Source organism: Eubalaena glacialis, chromosome 16 (assembly GCF_028564815.1).
Source record: "Eubalaena glacialis isolate mEubGla1 chromosome 16, mEubGla1.1.hap2.+ XY, whole genome shotgun sequence".
In the NCBI taxonomy this organism is placed as follows: domain Eukaryota; kingdom Metazoa; phylum Chordata; class Mammalia; order Artiodactyla; family Balaenidae; genus Eubalaena; species Eubalaena glacialis.
Genome location: NC_083731.1, coordinates 12,150,991 through 12,167,754, shown reverse-complemented (window position 1 = coordinate 12,167,754; position 16,764 = coordinate 12,150,991). Strand labels below are relative to the sequence as shown.

Sequence of the window (16,764 nt, the reverse complement as noted above, 5' to 3'; positions counted from 1 at the left end):
GAAAAGACGTTTAATGTCGCTAATTATTAGAGAAATGCAAATCAAAACTACAATGAGGTATCACCTCACACCAGTCAGGACGGCCATCATTAAAAAGTCTACAAATAACAAATGCTGGAGAGAATGTGGAGAAAGTGAACCTTCCTGCACTGCTGGTGGGAATGTAAATTGGTGCAGCCACTACGGAAAACAGTATGGAGGTTCCTCAAAAGCTAAAATTAGTTTCCATATGATCCAGCAATCCCCCTCCTGGCATATACTCAGACAAAACTATAATTCAAAAAGATACATGCACCCCTATGTTCACAGCAGCACTATTCACAATAGCCAACATATGGAAACAACCTTAATGTCCATCAACAGATGAATGGATAAAGAAGATATGGTATATATGTACAATGGAATACTACTCAGCCATAAAAAAGAAGGAAATAATGCCATTTGCAGCAACATGGATGCAACTAGAGATTATCACACTAAGTGAAATAAGTCAGAAAGAGAAAGACAAATACCATATAATATCACTTACATGTGGAATCCAAAATATGACACAAATGAGCCTATCTATGAAACAGAAACAGACTCACAGACCTAGAGAACAGACTTGTGGTTGCCAAGGGGGAGGGGGCTGGGGTCAGTAGATGTAAGCTTTTCTGTATAGAATGGATAAACAAGGTCCTACTGTACAGCACAGAGAACTGTACTCAATATCCTGGGATAAACCAGAATGGAGAAGAATATATTAAAAAAAGAATGTATATAGGTATAACTGAATCACTTTGCTGTACAGCAATAATGAACAGAACATTGTAAATCAACTACACTTCAATAAAAACAAATAAATTTAAAAAAAGAAGAAAACAGAAAATTGAAGCAGGATAAGCATGGGGGGAGGGACGGGGGACGGGACAGCCCAGCCTTCCGCTCTTTCACGAGGCCCTAAAAGGACAACAGTGGTCCAAGACAAAGTCTTGTGCTGGAAACAAGCATGCAACAAGAGAAAGGCCACTACCTGCAAATATCAACTAAAATGACACTGCGCAATAAAACCTGAAACGGCACAAAGAGAAACAAATCAACTGAAAATTTCTGGAAAAATCCTTAGAAAAAAAATCAAAAGCATCACTACGAATTATCCAAAAATACTGGAAACACTACATACACCAAAAGCTATACAATACGACCAAAGATTTATTCAGAGGAAAACATAGTATTATACATTTTCATTACCAAGCCAAAAAAAAAAAGGGGGTGGGGGGGAGGGAGAAATTTTAAGTGTTCAATATGGAAGTTAGGAAAGAAGGAAAAAAGAAGGAAACCTAGGGAAAACAAATAAAGATACATGCAAAATGGAAAAATATTAGAATGAGAAACCCATTTTATTTTTTAAATAAACTCCAGCTACTATAATCAAGAAAAAAATAGATACTAATTTGCAAATATAGCAATAAAAAATTACGGATGGCAACACTTTTAAATGCAAACAGAACAGGTCACAATGTTTTATTATAATAAGTTTAAAAATCTACAATGAAATAGATGATTTCTTTGTAATGTATGAATTAAAATTTACTCAAAGAAGAAACGGGTGCGGGAAGAAATGGATCAATTAATGTCCTCTAAAAATATCTATATAAAGAGGAAGGAAGGAGGGAAGAAAGGATGGGAAGGAGGCAAATGATTTTGCCCTTGAATGTTTTAAAAGAACAGAATATTCTAGCAACTCTCCTGAAGCACGGGACTTTTCCTGACATCACAACGTAACACCAACACCTGGAAAAGGTTATCATCAGTACAAGAGGAGGAGGAGGGAGGTGCGTTTCTACGTGCCAGGGATGCGGTGCCTCCTGGGACAGAGGGCTGTCATCTAACGAGAGGAGTTCCTAGAGAAGAAAAAAGGTGCTTTTGGAAATGAACATTAGGTGTGAGAGTCTCTGCACATGTGAAACGTTTGCATCGTATTTTCTACCACCACCTGCCCAGCCCCACCAGGCCTCGGGCCTGCCTGCCGGCCAGGTCTGCAGTGCTTTCCAGAGGCCTGAACCCTCCTCCGTGTCCGCTCGCTCCATCGCCATCAGAAACCTGACATGACAGCGAGAACACAGCCAGAGCTGCTGTTCTTCCAGGCCATCTCTCACCGCCCCCTACCCCCGACCACCAGTGGCCCAGTCGGCTGGGACCAGGACACTCGCGGAAGGAGGGGAGAGTGGAGTCCTCCAGGGCCTGGGGAGAACCACACCCTCCTTCACCAGAGACTCCCTGAGGGGACAGCCCCGGGGCGCCTCGGGTCTTCCTCTTGGTCCAGCAAGTGGGGTCCCAGCCTCATCCCACAAGAGTGCGACACTGCAGCACTGCATGCTTTACCGAAGATCCTCATAAGAAGTATTTCATTTGATTCTCCCGGTAATCCTGTCCGTTTAGGTAATCAGCTTCTTCCGCTTTACGGACGCGGATACCTTGTTAGCGTGGGGAGGGGGAGCAGCTGGGGCTCAAATCCAGACTTAACTGTTGAGTCAGAAACCTAAACAGCAAGAACCACAGTAACAAACATCACAGACTCTAAGCAACTTCTAAAGGATTCCAGTGAGGAAAACATGTTCTAGTGTAACTGTTCTTAACTGGTTTCCTTTCAGAGAGCAATGAACTCTAATCTTACTGCCTGAAAAAAGACATCGGTTTACAAAAGGTCTGCCTGTGACTTGCGGGATTCACACGCCCTGCTCCCTCGTGCCAAGAACAAGAACTTTTGTCCTCATGTCCTGCAACAAACTGGAAAGAGCACTGAGCCGTCCCTAAGACGCTCTTCTCCGGGTTTACATCACAGGCTTCTCTCTCCTGGAAGAGGCCGCCTTCTAACTGTGTGCATGTGTGCGCGCTGAGGTTCAGTAATTAAGCCCCGCCCCCCGGATGGGCACTCAGGTGCTCCTCTCTTTTGCATCAGCACATATTCGCCACAACACAGCAACAGATCTGTTCATGGGAAGTCTCTGTGCTGAATGCTGGTTAAAAACTAAGACGGATAAAAACATCTGCTTAAACGTAAAGATCCTTACAAGGTAATCAGGGAACTACACTTACAAATGACCTAAATCTGAGGGAGCAGAAAAGAAATAACAGAGAGAAGCATGGAAAGGGTGCCCTGGGAGATAAAAGAGGAGGACTTGACTTTCCCCCCTTGCTCTGTCCTCATAAAAGAGCAAACACAACAGTCAGTGATCATAAACTGCTACGTCAAACAACTCTGCCCTAATCATAAGCTAAAAATGTACTCTTCCTAAAAGTGAAATACTTCTAGTAATTACAAGATTATCTTTCTGCCAGGTGAAGATTTTAATGGTTATTACACAGCATATGTCAGAAATATCCACCACAAAACCATAAAACCAAAAGAAGTGACTACTGAGGGCTCAGTATTAATTCTCTGATAAAGACTCAGCCCAAAGAGATCAGACAGGACTAAGTCAGAGGGCAAATAGGGCTGAAAAAGAAGACTTTATTGTGTTTTGCAAATGTAAGAGGTGCCTTCAGTGTTAAGATAATGTATGGAATTAGTAGATTCACGCATAACAGATGCTGTACTTCAAATGCACGGGTGGCAAATTCACATTTACACTTTTATCTCCATCCTTCAGGGTATTTACCATACCCTAACGGTAAACAGCTCCCAAAGTAAGGGGCTTCTCCTGCAACATGCCTGTCTGTCCGGTGCCGGACTGCACCGAGGAGACGTCTCTGCTGTCTGAACTCTCGCTCCTCTTCCTTCCAACCTCCTGGCCACCTCACTCATCTTTATTTTCTGCACAGTTCTACTCCAGAATGAACAGTTAGGTAACAGGCACATGTGCTCGATGTATAGTAAGTTCGTTAACGATGAGCTACTGGACACAGTCAAGCTGCCCTCGGATCAGACGTGCAAATCCAGGGCACCCTCCCTGAGGCAGCCCTGGGGCGCAGACCTGAGGCTGCTGAGGAGATACGGATACGCGTCTCCTGCCCCTACACCCGACCATGACATGAACCACCACCGCCCCCCAGCTCCATTTCTGCCTCAGTGAGGCAGACTCCATCACAGCACACAAGCGTCCACACAGCCCCATGCAGACGCCTACAGAAGAGCCAGCCTAAGTGCTCTGTCTGGCTCCTGGCAGACCGTGGTCGGTCAGTAATGGCCGTGACAACGTGTGGCTCCCAGACAGGGTTCAACACAAGGGCCTGGTTCGAGCAGCCCATGTTTCCATTCTGAAGCAGATGTCTTTACTCACCCAAACGCCTGAAAGTCCTGCTGTGCTGCGTGGACCACTGAAAGGGAAGGAGTTCTTTCCCCTCACCAGGAGTTAAGTCTTCTCTTTGATTACATACCAAGCACTCCTCATTACATAATCTAAGTAAGATTTATGATCTCATATATGATACTATTTTTTTTTTTAGAAATTTACTTAGAAATATAGAAGTTTTAGAAAAGAAAGCATATGGCATAATTGTTTTACCTGAATATATCAGCTGTGTTTAAATACGTCAGACGAAGGTCTGAATAGGCAGAAGATATATGTTGGGACAAAAAGAACTAGAAATACAATTAATACTTATTTTAAATTATAGGCAACAGCCAGAAAACAGAGTTGAGTTTCTTTTTGGTGAAGTAAAATATTTAGCCTAACTGGAATTTTAATTCATTCAACTTTCTGGATAGAAAAACATAAAACGGAGCTGCCAAAAGTCTTCAGGAACTCCCTTCAATTACACTAGGACAGTGCGATCGGGGGAGAGAAAGGAATCCACGGTCCCCGCCCCCCCGAAACGTCTCGACGTTCTCTATTATCTTTGGTGCTGAGCCGAAACGTATTCCCCTGTGATTTCAAAGCAAGATTTACTTGGGGATTAGTTTAGTCCACCCAAAAGTAACTTGTTTTGCTTCTACCCGCGGTCACCCTGGAGTCTGATACAAAGGGCTCCCTGTATCTTTTCTGTTTTTCCCAGAAACGCAAGGACAGATGCTTGCAAGCTAAAAATCACTCCCAGAGAAAACAGATGTTCTTTTCCCTCTCCCAGAAGTTGCAGCTGTTCCAGGTCCATGGGGAATGCGGCAGATGACTTCCAAATGGCAACGGAAGCTGGGAGGGTGGCTGTCACAGTGTGGGCACGGGGCTCCCCCCACGTGGCTGAATGACTGCACAGATTGCTGCGGGGAAACGAGGGCCCCGCTAGCCTGGGGGTGGCAGGCAGCTCACGAGAACCAAAGACACCCTTGTCTCTACACTTGGAATCAATGAGTATGATGCCCAAGACTATACAAGGCAGCAAAAGTGGAGGGAGACTGTTAAAATCCTAGCCGGAGGCACCAGGATAAAGCTTTTGTTTGTTGATCAGAGAAAGGCAATCCTCATGGAAGAAAGCAGCCTGACTGCACCACCAGGGCAGACGGAGGCCGGGGCTCCTGCAGAGGGAAAAGCTGTCCTCGCAGAGTTGCAGGATGCTGGACGGGCTGTCGCTGCCAGTTCTTCGTGCGACCGAAGCCGGTGACTAAACAACTGAGCGCCCATGGACTCTGCGTCCCCGGGACGGGCTCTGCCCTGGGCCAGCACTGGTGCTCCCCTCTGGGTGTGGACCGACAATCTGGCCGCTCTCCACAAAATAAAAAAACAATCCAGCATCTGGGAAACTGCCGCTCAAAGGAAGTTTTGAAGAGCTGCGCGTCTGATCACGTTTATGAAAACGTGCGTGAATTTCCTCCCTTTTCAGAGGCTCTACCTTCTCATATTCACGTCACTTACGTAGAAGGATAAACCCCAAACCCATTTTCTTTAGACAGTACAGCAAATTAATTGGGGCCGACAAATAGCGAACATAGAAAGCAGCAGCATGGACACAGGGCAGATATTTGGAAGTAACTCTGAAATCAACTGTGTTTAAAAAGAACGAGCCAAAAACCTAAGAAAACAACCCAGCGGAATCACAAACAGACGATAAAATGGACAAATCGTTATCGTTTCCTGGCACACAGCCCACTCTCCCCACCAAGTTTTAATATACTTAGAGTCTGACGACGTGAGGTCGAGCATTTCTAGAAGCAGCAGGCATTTTCCAGATTCCTCTCGACTCGGGAGGCAGGTGGCCCGTTTACCTCAAATGATGAGTCACGGTCCCTGAAGACCAGATCTGGAGAAAGAGCCGGAGGCAGAGCTCCCCAACCCGCCAGCCCCTCGGCCTCTGCCCGCACTTCTGCGGCCCCCAACGCCGGGCGAGAGCCGGGGCGGGCCGCTCTGCCCTCGGTCCCCCCCCGGGAGAAGCCCACAGGGCAGGCTGGGAAGGCTTCTCCCACAGTAACCTCGGTCCCTCAGTTACACCAGCTGCTTGGGGGATCGGGCTGCGCAGAGATGGGCCATCACCGGCCCCCGGCAGGGACCGCCCGGCTGCTGGACGGCGCGCAGGAGCCTCCAGGCCCGAGCTGGCCGACGGGCGGCAGGGGGAGCCCCGTGGCAGGGGGCTCTGTGGGCCCCTCCTGGGCTGCCGCCCAACACCCCCTCGGGGGCAGGAGGGGTGGCCCGCTCCCAGCCCACCTGCCCCTGCTCTCCTGCCGGCAGGGCCACGGGGAGGGGGGGGGGGCCGCGGGAGCGACTGTCCAGGAAGGAGCGGGAAAGGAGGGACGGAAGGCAAAGCACCCCAGAAAGCCGCTGGTGAAGAGCGTGCTGGTAACTCTGTCTCCAGATTTTCCGTCTCTCAGAGACCACGGGTGATTTCACCAGGGCCTTCGACATGGTTCCCTCGAAGACAGCTCCAAACAAAGGCCTAACGTTCCTGACATGTTCACCCCTTTAGAGCCTGAACACATTTCTAAGGCATCTTTGATGCATGGCCTGCAGGGAGGGGACCCTGCACCTCGGGAATTTAAATCAGGTTGTTCATAAACACAGTCCGGCCACAGCCCCGAGATCCCCGTTCAGGGGTGGGACGGGGCACTGGCAGGTTTTAAAGCCCCCTGCGTGTTCCAGCTCTAAGTTATTACTGCCTCCGGATTAAATAAGCACCTTCCAATCAATCCCTTCCTAATGGGAACACTTGTGACGCACGCTGACCTGGCTCACGAGAGGGACGAAGTCCCTGCTCTGCAGGTTGAATGTGAAGTTGCCAGGGGACGTTCTAGGGGGACCGTCCCGGCAGGCGTTTCTCTAAGTGGATCTGAGGCCTAGGGAGAGCCCAGGCAAGGCACTGAGATTTGGAAGTTTGGGCAGTAGTGAAGACCCTGGACTGGATGAGTGTGCAAAAGACTAGATGAGTGTGCAAAAGGACAAGCAGGAAAAGGAAGCCAAGCACGAACAGTAACCAAGGAAAAGAAAGGCAAATGAGACACCAGAAATTCCCGTCAGAGGAAGGCTGTCTCATTCCCCAGACCTGAGGGCCCATGGCTGCACTCCACCCCAAACAAAGCAGCTTATTAACCTTCGAGTGTTCATTAAATGAACAAAAAGTGAACCACACCCCACCTGGGGCAGAGAAAATCTTAGAAACATCTTTAGCAAGCTTTTATGAAAAATTGAGACAAAAAGATTTTAGGGAAATGTGGTATTAATCACCCCCCCCACCACCACCAAGCCCCCAACAATTTCTGTTAGGATTTTACACCTACCATAGGCTTCAGTGCTTGTGATCTTTGTGTTTCCTATGGAACAAGACATGCACAAATACTTTTACAGCTTATTTTCTCTCAAATCCCACAGTTTCACTCAGAAAACTATCTACTGAAAAATAAAACTGTTTAAAACATTAACATGTTATTTCAGTAATTGCCTTTTGTATCATGCTTCATGGTCCTTTGTCAATTTATCCAGTTTTTAAACCACCAACATTTAAAGGAATGCTTTTCTAAAGACGGCATACTAGCAGGAGACCCACAGAAAGCTGTTACTTGGTGCTAACTTGGCATCTCCGGACTTATGTTCTTAACCACAGTGGATGCCTTCTAAGGCTCATCTTCCCAAGTGGTGACAAGAGAAGCTACTTCCAGAGGGATCCGTCTGGGGATTTTATAGAACTGAAATTTACCATGAGAGAGAGAGACACAGAGAGAAAGAAGGGTCCCACAAAGAAACAGATTTAGGAAATGCCACACATTAAACTTCCCTTCAAGGCTCAAAAGCTCTGAGAATACTGTAACAAACCTACTAGACCCAACGTGTCCAAACATCTTATCAGGTAGCACCTACTAACATTTTCAAGAAGGGGGCTCATCCAGAAACACTCCCTTAGCTCGAACCCACCTTCAGAGCCTTCCAGCTGGTAGAGAGCAGCTCTCCAGTCAGTGTGAGACCCTCCCCCATCCACCCCACCCCTGCCAATCCTCGGAGCCCAATTATGTGCCAATTATGTGACAAAAGTGAGATTCAGCCTACAGACAAAGACTGAATAGGCCCGCATACAGTGTGAAGGATACTGGTGGCAAATTTCATTATTCAGACTCATGAGACCCACGGGATGCTCACATTTTTTGATGACGTGTCTAGACTTTTACAGTCACACACCTCAACGTCCTCTAGTGCCCACACCTTTTCTTACCACACACAATGAGTAAAACATGTATATCCATGTCAGACTAGAAAAGATACTGTCTTTCTAGAAAGAGTCTGGTGACTCAAGTTATTGCTTAAACTTTGAAGTGAGAATACAAGGAAAAAAAGAGAGAGAAAGGGAAACCACATCAGAGGGCTCCAACAATGCTTATATCACATCATTCACACCTCTTACATGTGGTTTGAAACTCTCGAGTCTCTGATTAACCAAAGTGACAAAACACAGTTCGATTTTCAGGAACCGGGGTGGGGTTCACGTGCACAGCCTCGCAGGAGTCCCCGAGGCGGCCGGCCAGGAGCAGGACCCCAGGGGGAGTTGCACAGAACCTGCACGCGCCCTCCTCGCGTCCCCCGGAGGCCCCTCCTCCTACTCAGCAGCAAGGGGGTGGCGAGGGGGGCACTGGGAACGGCCGAGAGAGGCAGGGAGAGAGAGAACTAGGGCAGCAAAGAGCCGAAACCCACCTCTGTCAAATGTTTCCAGTGTAATTTTTCTTTTTTTTTTTTTTTGGAGCAGATAACCACACTACCTTTATAACAAACTAGGAGAACTCAGTGCGTGCATACAGTTGTCTGCTGTGGTCGAATACAGTTCAAACTAAGTTACCTGACCTTGAACAACACTCCTCTCTGGCCCTGCGGTGAGACCAGCACACAGGAGTCACATGTGCTGGCGCCCACCTTGTGTGGCTTTCCCTTCCCCCTCCTTCAGTCAGGCGTCTTTATTACGACAACGCCCTGCTATCTCCCTCCTCCTGGACTGGGGCCCCGGCCACCGGAGCACTTATTCGGGGTGATAATGTCCTCATTATGCATCTCCTTCCTTCACCAACCCAAGAAGGTCCAGGTGCAGAGCCCACACCTGCATCCCTGGCCCAAGTGAGGCGGGGCAGCAGGGCTCCGAGTGCCCAGAAGCAGGGAGGCGTGCGACACGGCAGCGGGGGGACAGCTGATGCGAGGGCCCGGGACTCTAGAACCTGGGCCTTAGCATCAAGGGAGAGGATGACCTTTGGACACAAATGAACAACACAGTCGGAACGTGCCGCTGCAGGGAGAGGCAGTGCTCAGAATCCCCAGGACTTTCCCCACACACACAAAATCCCACTAGCAGTTTTTAAAAAGCAAACACCTGTGGGCTTGCCTGTGGGGAAAGACACTTCAAATCCCAAGTCATTAAGGGCTCACACACCTCACTGAATACGTTGGAAACATTTTCCGCTCGGTTTTTTTCAGTATGCCACAAGCGAACACTAGTAAATGTGCTCTAGGGGGGGCCAGTCGTAAACCCAACTGCCAAAGATCCCCGTTTACCAAGAGTGCTTTTTAGAAACAAGGTAAAGATGGACACAACCCCGCACACTTGTGGTGCACGCAGGAGGGCCAAGAGACCCAATCATCATTTGCTCAAAGAAGACAGCAGAAAGTCAGGCTAAGAACGTGCCACTCCTGTTGACAGCGACTCCGATGGACCAGTTCTAATTTCCCGAATGTCAAATGGAGGCAGAAACTTGATTAAAACCAGAAAAAGTAATATCAAACTTGGTTCGCTATTAAAACGAGAAGCGAAGCTAGAATTAAATTCACTTAATAACCTCGAGTTCATAACCTCCTGCTCTCACATGGAAGTTGGGTTGGTACTGGCTCCCTTTCATTAAAGCGGCTGCCGCTTCGGTCAGATAGCCCACGAAAGAAAGAGCAAGGGATTGCAGATGGCTTAATGCACCTCTTAGAAAGTAAACACAATATGCGGGACCTGGAAAGCAAAAGAACATGTAAGAACCAGGAGATGATCTTCCCAATATTTTCCACACTAGCCAGGGCGAGCGCAGCTCCTAAGCGTGCCCGGGAGCTTAGGAAGGAGATCCTTACAACAGTCAGAAAGATGATCTTAATGGGTTGGAATAAGTTACCTGCCCCGTCCCCCTCAAAAGTTAACAACAGGGCTTCCCTGGTGGCGCAGTGGTTAAGAATCCGCCTGCCAATGCAGGGGACACGGGTTCAAGCCCTGGTCCCGGAAGATCCCACATGCCGCGGAGCAGCTGGGCCCGTGAGCCACAACTACTGAGCCTGCGCGTCTGGAGCCTGTGCTCCGCAACAAGAGAGGCCGCGATAGTGAGAGGCCCGCGCACTGCGATGAAGAGTGGCCCCCACTTGCCACAACTGGAGAAAGCCCTCGCACAGAAACGAAGACTCAACACAGCCATAAAAAAAAAAAAAAAAAAAAAAAAAGTTAACAACAAAGATGTTTCCTTTCTTAAAAACGTGCACAAGTTGTCATAGAGGATATGTCGGCAGGGAGGCGCTTCCCTGTTCCTCATGACGTGAGTCACCCCCTGCAGTGACTTCCACTGACCAGAGCTCCCAGCAGCCCCTCCACGCGGCCCCTCATGCTCTAGAACACAGCCCTGCAAAAACCAGGCCCCCGAGACCTCGCAACTCTGCACAGCCAGCAATCCTGCAATGCCCACTGGCTCACTCTGCCCGTCACTGCCAGAAAGCGAGAGGTGAGGTCCATTAGCAAAGCCAGAGAGATCACACTCGGGTTAAAACCCATTTCTCTCAGCAGCCATACCACCCCTTCCAAAGTTTTACATTCAACCAGTATAAGTGAAACTTGACCCCCAGCACCTTTTCCCAGGGAGACAAGTGAAAATTTCTCCTCTTTTCAACCGGAAACCTAAGCTCTTAAAGACAAAAACCAAAACAACAACAAAACTTTGCTAGGAAATACACTAATATTTTCTGCTGTATCTACTCCTTGAAGAGTAAAGCAATACAGCAGGAGGACACAGGCTCTGCCGGCAGCAACCAAGCCGATCCAGGGCTGCAGTCCATTCCTAGGGAGACGAGGAGTTCTGGTTCGCCGTGCCTTCCCTGGGTCAAGATCTGGAGCAACACCTTCTAGAATCTGAGAGCTTGACCTCTAATTTGCACACGCTGGCACCAGACTCAGGCGGGGGACCCACCACAGCAGTTGACAGCAGCCGCGTCAACAGTGTCCCCCCAAATCAGGCAAGAAGGGAAACAAACTCTGTGCAAACTTGTCCCCTAAGCAACAGCGGCTCACAGTGACCAGAGTTAAGCCCGACGTGCAGTGAACTACAGACATAGAACCACAAAGGGCCGACCATTTCACGAGTTCACGAGCACCACCTCAGGGGAATCCCTGTCCTCAACCAGAGAAAGCTGCCACGGCTGCCTTGCACTCCACTCATTCCTAAGCCCCGTGGAAACAGGGTTACTTGTTACCTGATGAGGCAGAGCCCTAGCCCTGGCTGGAAACAAGAGAGAAAGCCTCGGGGCCTCTGACACAACGTGCACAAGGTGTGGATGGGGGCAGAGCTCGGGCTGACCAGGAGGGCGCACGTCTGCCTGGGCGGCACCGACAGCAGCTTACCTCCGTGGACGTCTGTCCATGTTGGGGGCATGTGCCCACTGTCCATCGGGCTGCCATCCCTTTGAGGAGAGGGAGACATGGATGGGAACCAAAGGATCTTCTAAAGGCAAGTTCTTACCGCAAGCTGGCCCAAAGGTCCCTGCAATCAAAGAAATCATTGTGGTTTTGCATTTGGCATATTTATGCCCCTTTTCTTCTAGGGACAAGTCTGTCAGCCTCTGAATGGATCTCCGCTTTCAAAACGCAAAGTGTCCAGAAATACACCTCCACCTAGGTAAGGAATACAGGAGATGGGAGAAGGGCAAGGGGTCTTCAAGGCACACCCTGGTGCAGAAAGCGAGCGTAAGAGCATTTCCTTCTCAAAAAAGAGCCAGAAATCAATTGTGACTTTTAAAGAACCAACGTTTTCTACCAAATATTTCAACACAAGCAAACTCCACCTCTTCATACCCGTTTAAAAAATGTGACCAATAATGACTCCAAAATCTACATGGCACTCTATACCAGCCCTAGCTAAAAGCAAGGGAAAAGGCTTCTATATGAACAAAAAAATGTGGGTGATTAGCTTCTATAAGCACTGGTCTACAATCAACCTCGCCATTGGCCTAGCTCCGCTGACTCCCATTTATAACAACAGAGAAAATTCATTAGATCGAATTGAAGCATGTTATCAGAAAGTCAATCTCATACTAAGACAACAAAAGATCATCAAAGTCCAGGAAACTAAGTTAAATACCTAATCCAGTGTAACAAATGCTTGGTCTACTTAACAGGTTACATAAATTGCTTTTAGCAATTCAACCTGCAGTAAGCCAACCACCACCCAATGCCAAAACATCAATACTTCCCAACTAACTGCACAGCTAGCAAAGCTGTCTGCATATATTCTATTGCATATAGTATCACAAATTCCTTCTTTTCAAAAAATTCCTCTTTCCTTCAAAGAAATGCCTGAAGATATTTGATACTTGCCACCGCAGTAATGCTAGTAACAGAAATCAGAACACTCTGTTTAGTCACCTGTGCATCGAGCGTACAAAGATAGGAGGCGTTTCACAGGCGACCACAGAAGCATCCTCAGCTGAGGAACGAGGCAGGCGGCGCCAACAGGACAGCTACGGGACCACGAAACCAAAGGGGGGTTCTTGGCAGAGACTGGGCGCAAGCAGAGGTGTGGGAGGGACGGGGCCGGCCCGCAGGGCTGGTGGGAGAGCAGCTCTGGCCGCTGAGGCAGCTCCAGGGCCGCGAGGGAAGCCAAGTGCCCGGCACCACCGGGGACTCTGCAGCATCGGCTAGGCTTCTGATCTCCGTCAGAGGGGCCACGGCTCCTGGAACAAATGCAAATTCGTGCCTTCGACACACATGAGCTACAGAGGTGAACGTCAGCTCTGCGTTAGAGATCGCATAAAACAATTTCCACGTGCCAGGCAAGAATTTCTCCCGTTGGACTACCTGGGAAATAAGGTGGCAGTACATCAAAATTCCACACTGGGACAGTATGGCCCTTTGAAGACGACACCTTTCAGCCTCAGAACCACGGCAAGCGTGACACGGTGACCCCGGGCCAGGAGCCCGCAGGTCCCCCATCGGGCTAACCTGCTCACACTTCTGGTGGGCGCTCCACGGCTGCGTGCGAAGGGAACAAGGACGCACGAGCCGATGCCCGATTCCACAGAACGGTGGTGGCGGACGGTGGACGCTGCAACACCGGACACGCCAGCCATTGAGGGCAGGACCCACGGAAGCCTCCCTGTCAGAGGCGCTGGCAGCTGAGCCGCTCGGCCACCCCTCTCCCTTCTCTGGCCCCTGGCCCTGTGACTCTGGGAAGCCCGCGCTCCTTCCAGCCCCAGAGGAAAATCCTGCTTGGTGGGAGCCGACGAGGTGGCTTCTCCGTGCCACGGTTTTCTGCTCTAGAGGACAAGAGGTGGGGGCCAGGGGCCTCCAACGCCCTTTCCCGCTCTAACAGCCTGGGATTCCAACTTCTCTGTGCACGAGAAGAGCTTCACAAAATGGCAAGCTAAGCTGAATCAGATGGATAAGAACTTAAAAGATCAAGGTGTCTGATCTCTCTCTTTCGCAGGTAAGGACACAGCTCCAACAGCAGGCGACCAACCACACTGCTGGCTTAACTCAGAGCCGAGACCGCATCTTCAGAGGTAGGCAGACCGTCTCCAGATCTCGAACTTGGGGTCAGAATGGCTAGAAAAGTACGGAGAAGCGACGGATACGGTACAAAGCAAACCATCGTCCCCCCACACTGCCCCTTTCTAACTAGGCTTCATATCCAGCTTGTTTATGATTTTTCCCAAAACCAAATCTGCAGACGTCTCCCCCCAATCCCCAAACTTCTGTTTCCAGTCAAACTGGAGCTGCAGTATCCCACCAACCTACCTGGCCCAAAACGCGGAGGGAAGGTACCGAAGTGGAACTTAAAGCCAACGTATGAAGAAGATCTAACATTAAAGTAAGTTCAGAAACATAAAGAACTGTGTGCTCACCAAGGCTGTCCAAGCCACCCAGAGCCCCCCTTCTTCCCACGGCCTCCTGCCACTTACGGCCCTCCTGTTTGTCTCGGACCGACCCCAGCAACGGGAGAAACAATTCCATGTTGCACACACAGAAACGAGGACCACACAGGGCCTCTCCCAGCTGCCACCTGAGAGACTCTGAGGCATCAACCCACAAGCCGTCCCTTCCTGCCGGTTCCAAAACACAACCATCTCCTCAACTCAACACACAAGCCAGCGCACGGTGTTCTCAGCTGTCACTTTGAGCCGCGTTAGTCCTCCACCCCAGAACCCAGAGAAAGTTTAGGAGCCAAGATGCAGAACTGCCAGCCCAGAAGTGAGTCAATACTCGATGATCAACTGAACAACCAGCTAAAATGCTGTCTCAGCATCCTTCCTAACCCATGACCAGAAAAGAAGTACTGGGGAGGGAATCGGCGATGGGAACTCTGTCCAAGGCCAGGTCAGGTTCTATTTTCCTGTTCTATCTGTGAGCACCACGCAGAACTCAACAGAACAAAACCGACATGTAACGGAAGGGGATTGGACAGCTCTCAGCTAATAAAGCAACTCTCTGAGCCTCTTGGCAACAGCAACTAGAGAAGACTTACCCTGCTCTATGAAACCAATTTCTTTTCTTAGAAATTAGAAAGGGCACACTTTAGATCTGGCTAATTGCCATCTACTTACATCAAGACTGAAAGAGAAAAATCACATAACTATCTTTAAAATTACAGGAAAATGGGCTTCGCTGGTGGCGCAGTGGTTAAGAATCTGCCTGTCAATGCAGGGGACACGGGTTCGTGCCCTGGTCTGGGAAGATCCCACATGCCGCGGAGCAACTAAGCCCGTGAGCCACAACTACTGAGCCTGCGCGTCTGGAGCCTGTGCTCCGCAACGGGAGAGGCCGCAACAGTGAGAGGCCCGCGCACTGCGATGAAGAGTGGCCCCCGCTCGCCGCAGCTGGAGAAAGCCCTCGCACAGAAACGAAGACCCAACACAGCCATAAATAAATAAAATTAATAAGAGGATTCCCAGCCGTTGGTCACTGGGGATGCTTTAAAAAAAAAAAAAAATTACAGGAAAAAAGTATGTGCTATTTGTTTGTATAAAAACAAGACCAAAAAAGTCTAACCAGGAATAGAAGCAGACTTCCTTAATGGAAAAACAAACAAAAAAGAGGCCACACATCAAAATTCTATAGCAAATACCATACGTATTAAAGGAAAATTTAAGATGCATTTCTTTAAGGTCAAAAACAAGACAGGTGTATCGCTCCCATCACTGCCAGTCAACAGTCTAGAGGTCACGGCCAAAAACAGGATGCAAGATGGTGATATAAATAGACGGGAGCACAAGAAACCATCATTGTTTGTAGATGTGAACATATGCATAGAAAACTAATGAGTTCAGCAAGACTGCCAGAAATGATGTGGAAAAAAAAAAAATCATACTCATTCCCTTAAACTAAGCAATAACCAATCCGAAAATATATCTCTCAAAATAGCAATAAAAACTACGTGCCTAGGAACCAGCACGATCTTCATTTTTAAACTGTATTAAAGCTCACATAAGACAACCTAACCAGAAAACAGGCATTCATAGTCAAGGATGGGATGACTTAAGATGTCAATTCTCCTCAAAAATCAATGCTTAGGGACTTCCCTGGTGGTGCAGTGGTTAAGAATCCGCCTGCCAATGCAGGGGACACGGGTTCGATCCCTGGTCCTGGAAGATCCCACGTGCCGCGGAGCAACTAAGCCCACGTGCCACAACTACTGAGCCTGCGCTCTAGAGCCTGCAAGCCACAACTACTGAGCCCAAGTGCCACAACTACTGAAGCCTATACGCCTAGAGGCCGTGCTCCGCAACAAGAGAAGCCACCGCAATGAGAAGCCCGCGCACCACAACAAAGAGTAGCCCCCGCTCGCCACAACTAGAGAGAGCCTGCGCACAGCAACTAAGACCCAACTCAGCCAAAAATAAATAAATAAAAAATAAATTAAAAAAAAAATCTTCCTGGGTTGGGACATACAGTTAAAAAAAAAAAAAAAATCAATGTTTAAACTTCAGTAAGATTTTAAACAGAAAATGTACAAACTCATTCTAAAACATGTGGAAGAACAAAAGTCTTCAAAGACCTCATGTACTTTTTAAAAGCAGCAAAATTTTTTGGATGTATGTGGGCAGAGGTGGAGATGGTTATCACTCCAGATATTACGACTTAAAACAAGGCCAAGGTAATAACAATTCACACACACACAGACCATGAATGATACTGGCCCAGGAAAATAAAACA

The 16,764-nt window shown here is 48.5% G+C and overlaps 1 protein-coding gene across 2 annotated transcripts in view; it reads right to left on the bottom strand.

Moving 5' to 3' along the window:
- Positions 1 to 16,764, bottom strand: part of STK24 (serine/threonine kinase 24) — a 103,727-nt gene that overhangs the window by 33,415 nt on the left and 53,548 nt on the right. Inside the window, exon 2 of one of the 2 annotated variants that reach the window (XM_061171272.1) lies at positions 11,959 to 12,097. The exons of the other annotated variant lie outside the window; for it this stretch is intronic. Within the exon in view, the coding sequence (XP_061027255.1) occupies positions 11,959 to 12,015 (57 nt within the window). The 5' untranslated portion in view covers positions 12,016 to 12,097. The remainder of the gene's footprint in view (positions 1 to 11,958; positions 12,098 to 16,764) is intronic. 2 annotated transcript variants of the gene reach the window in all.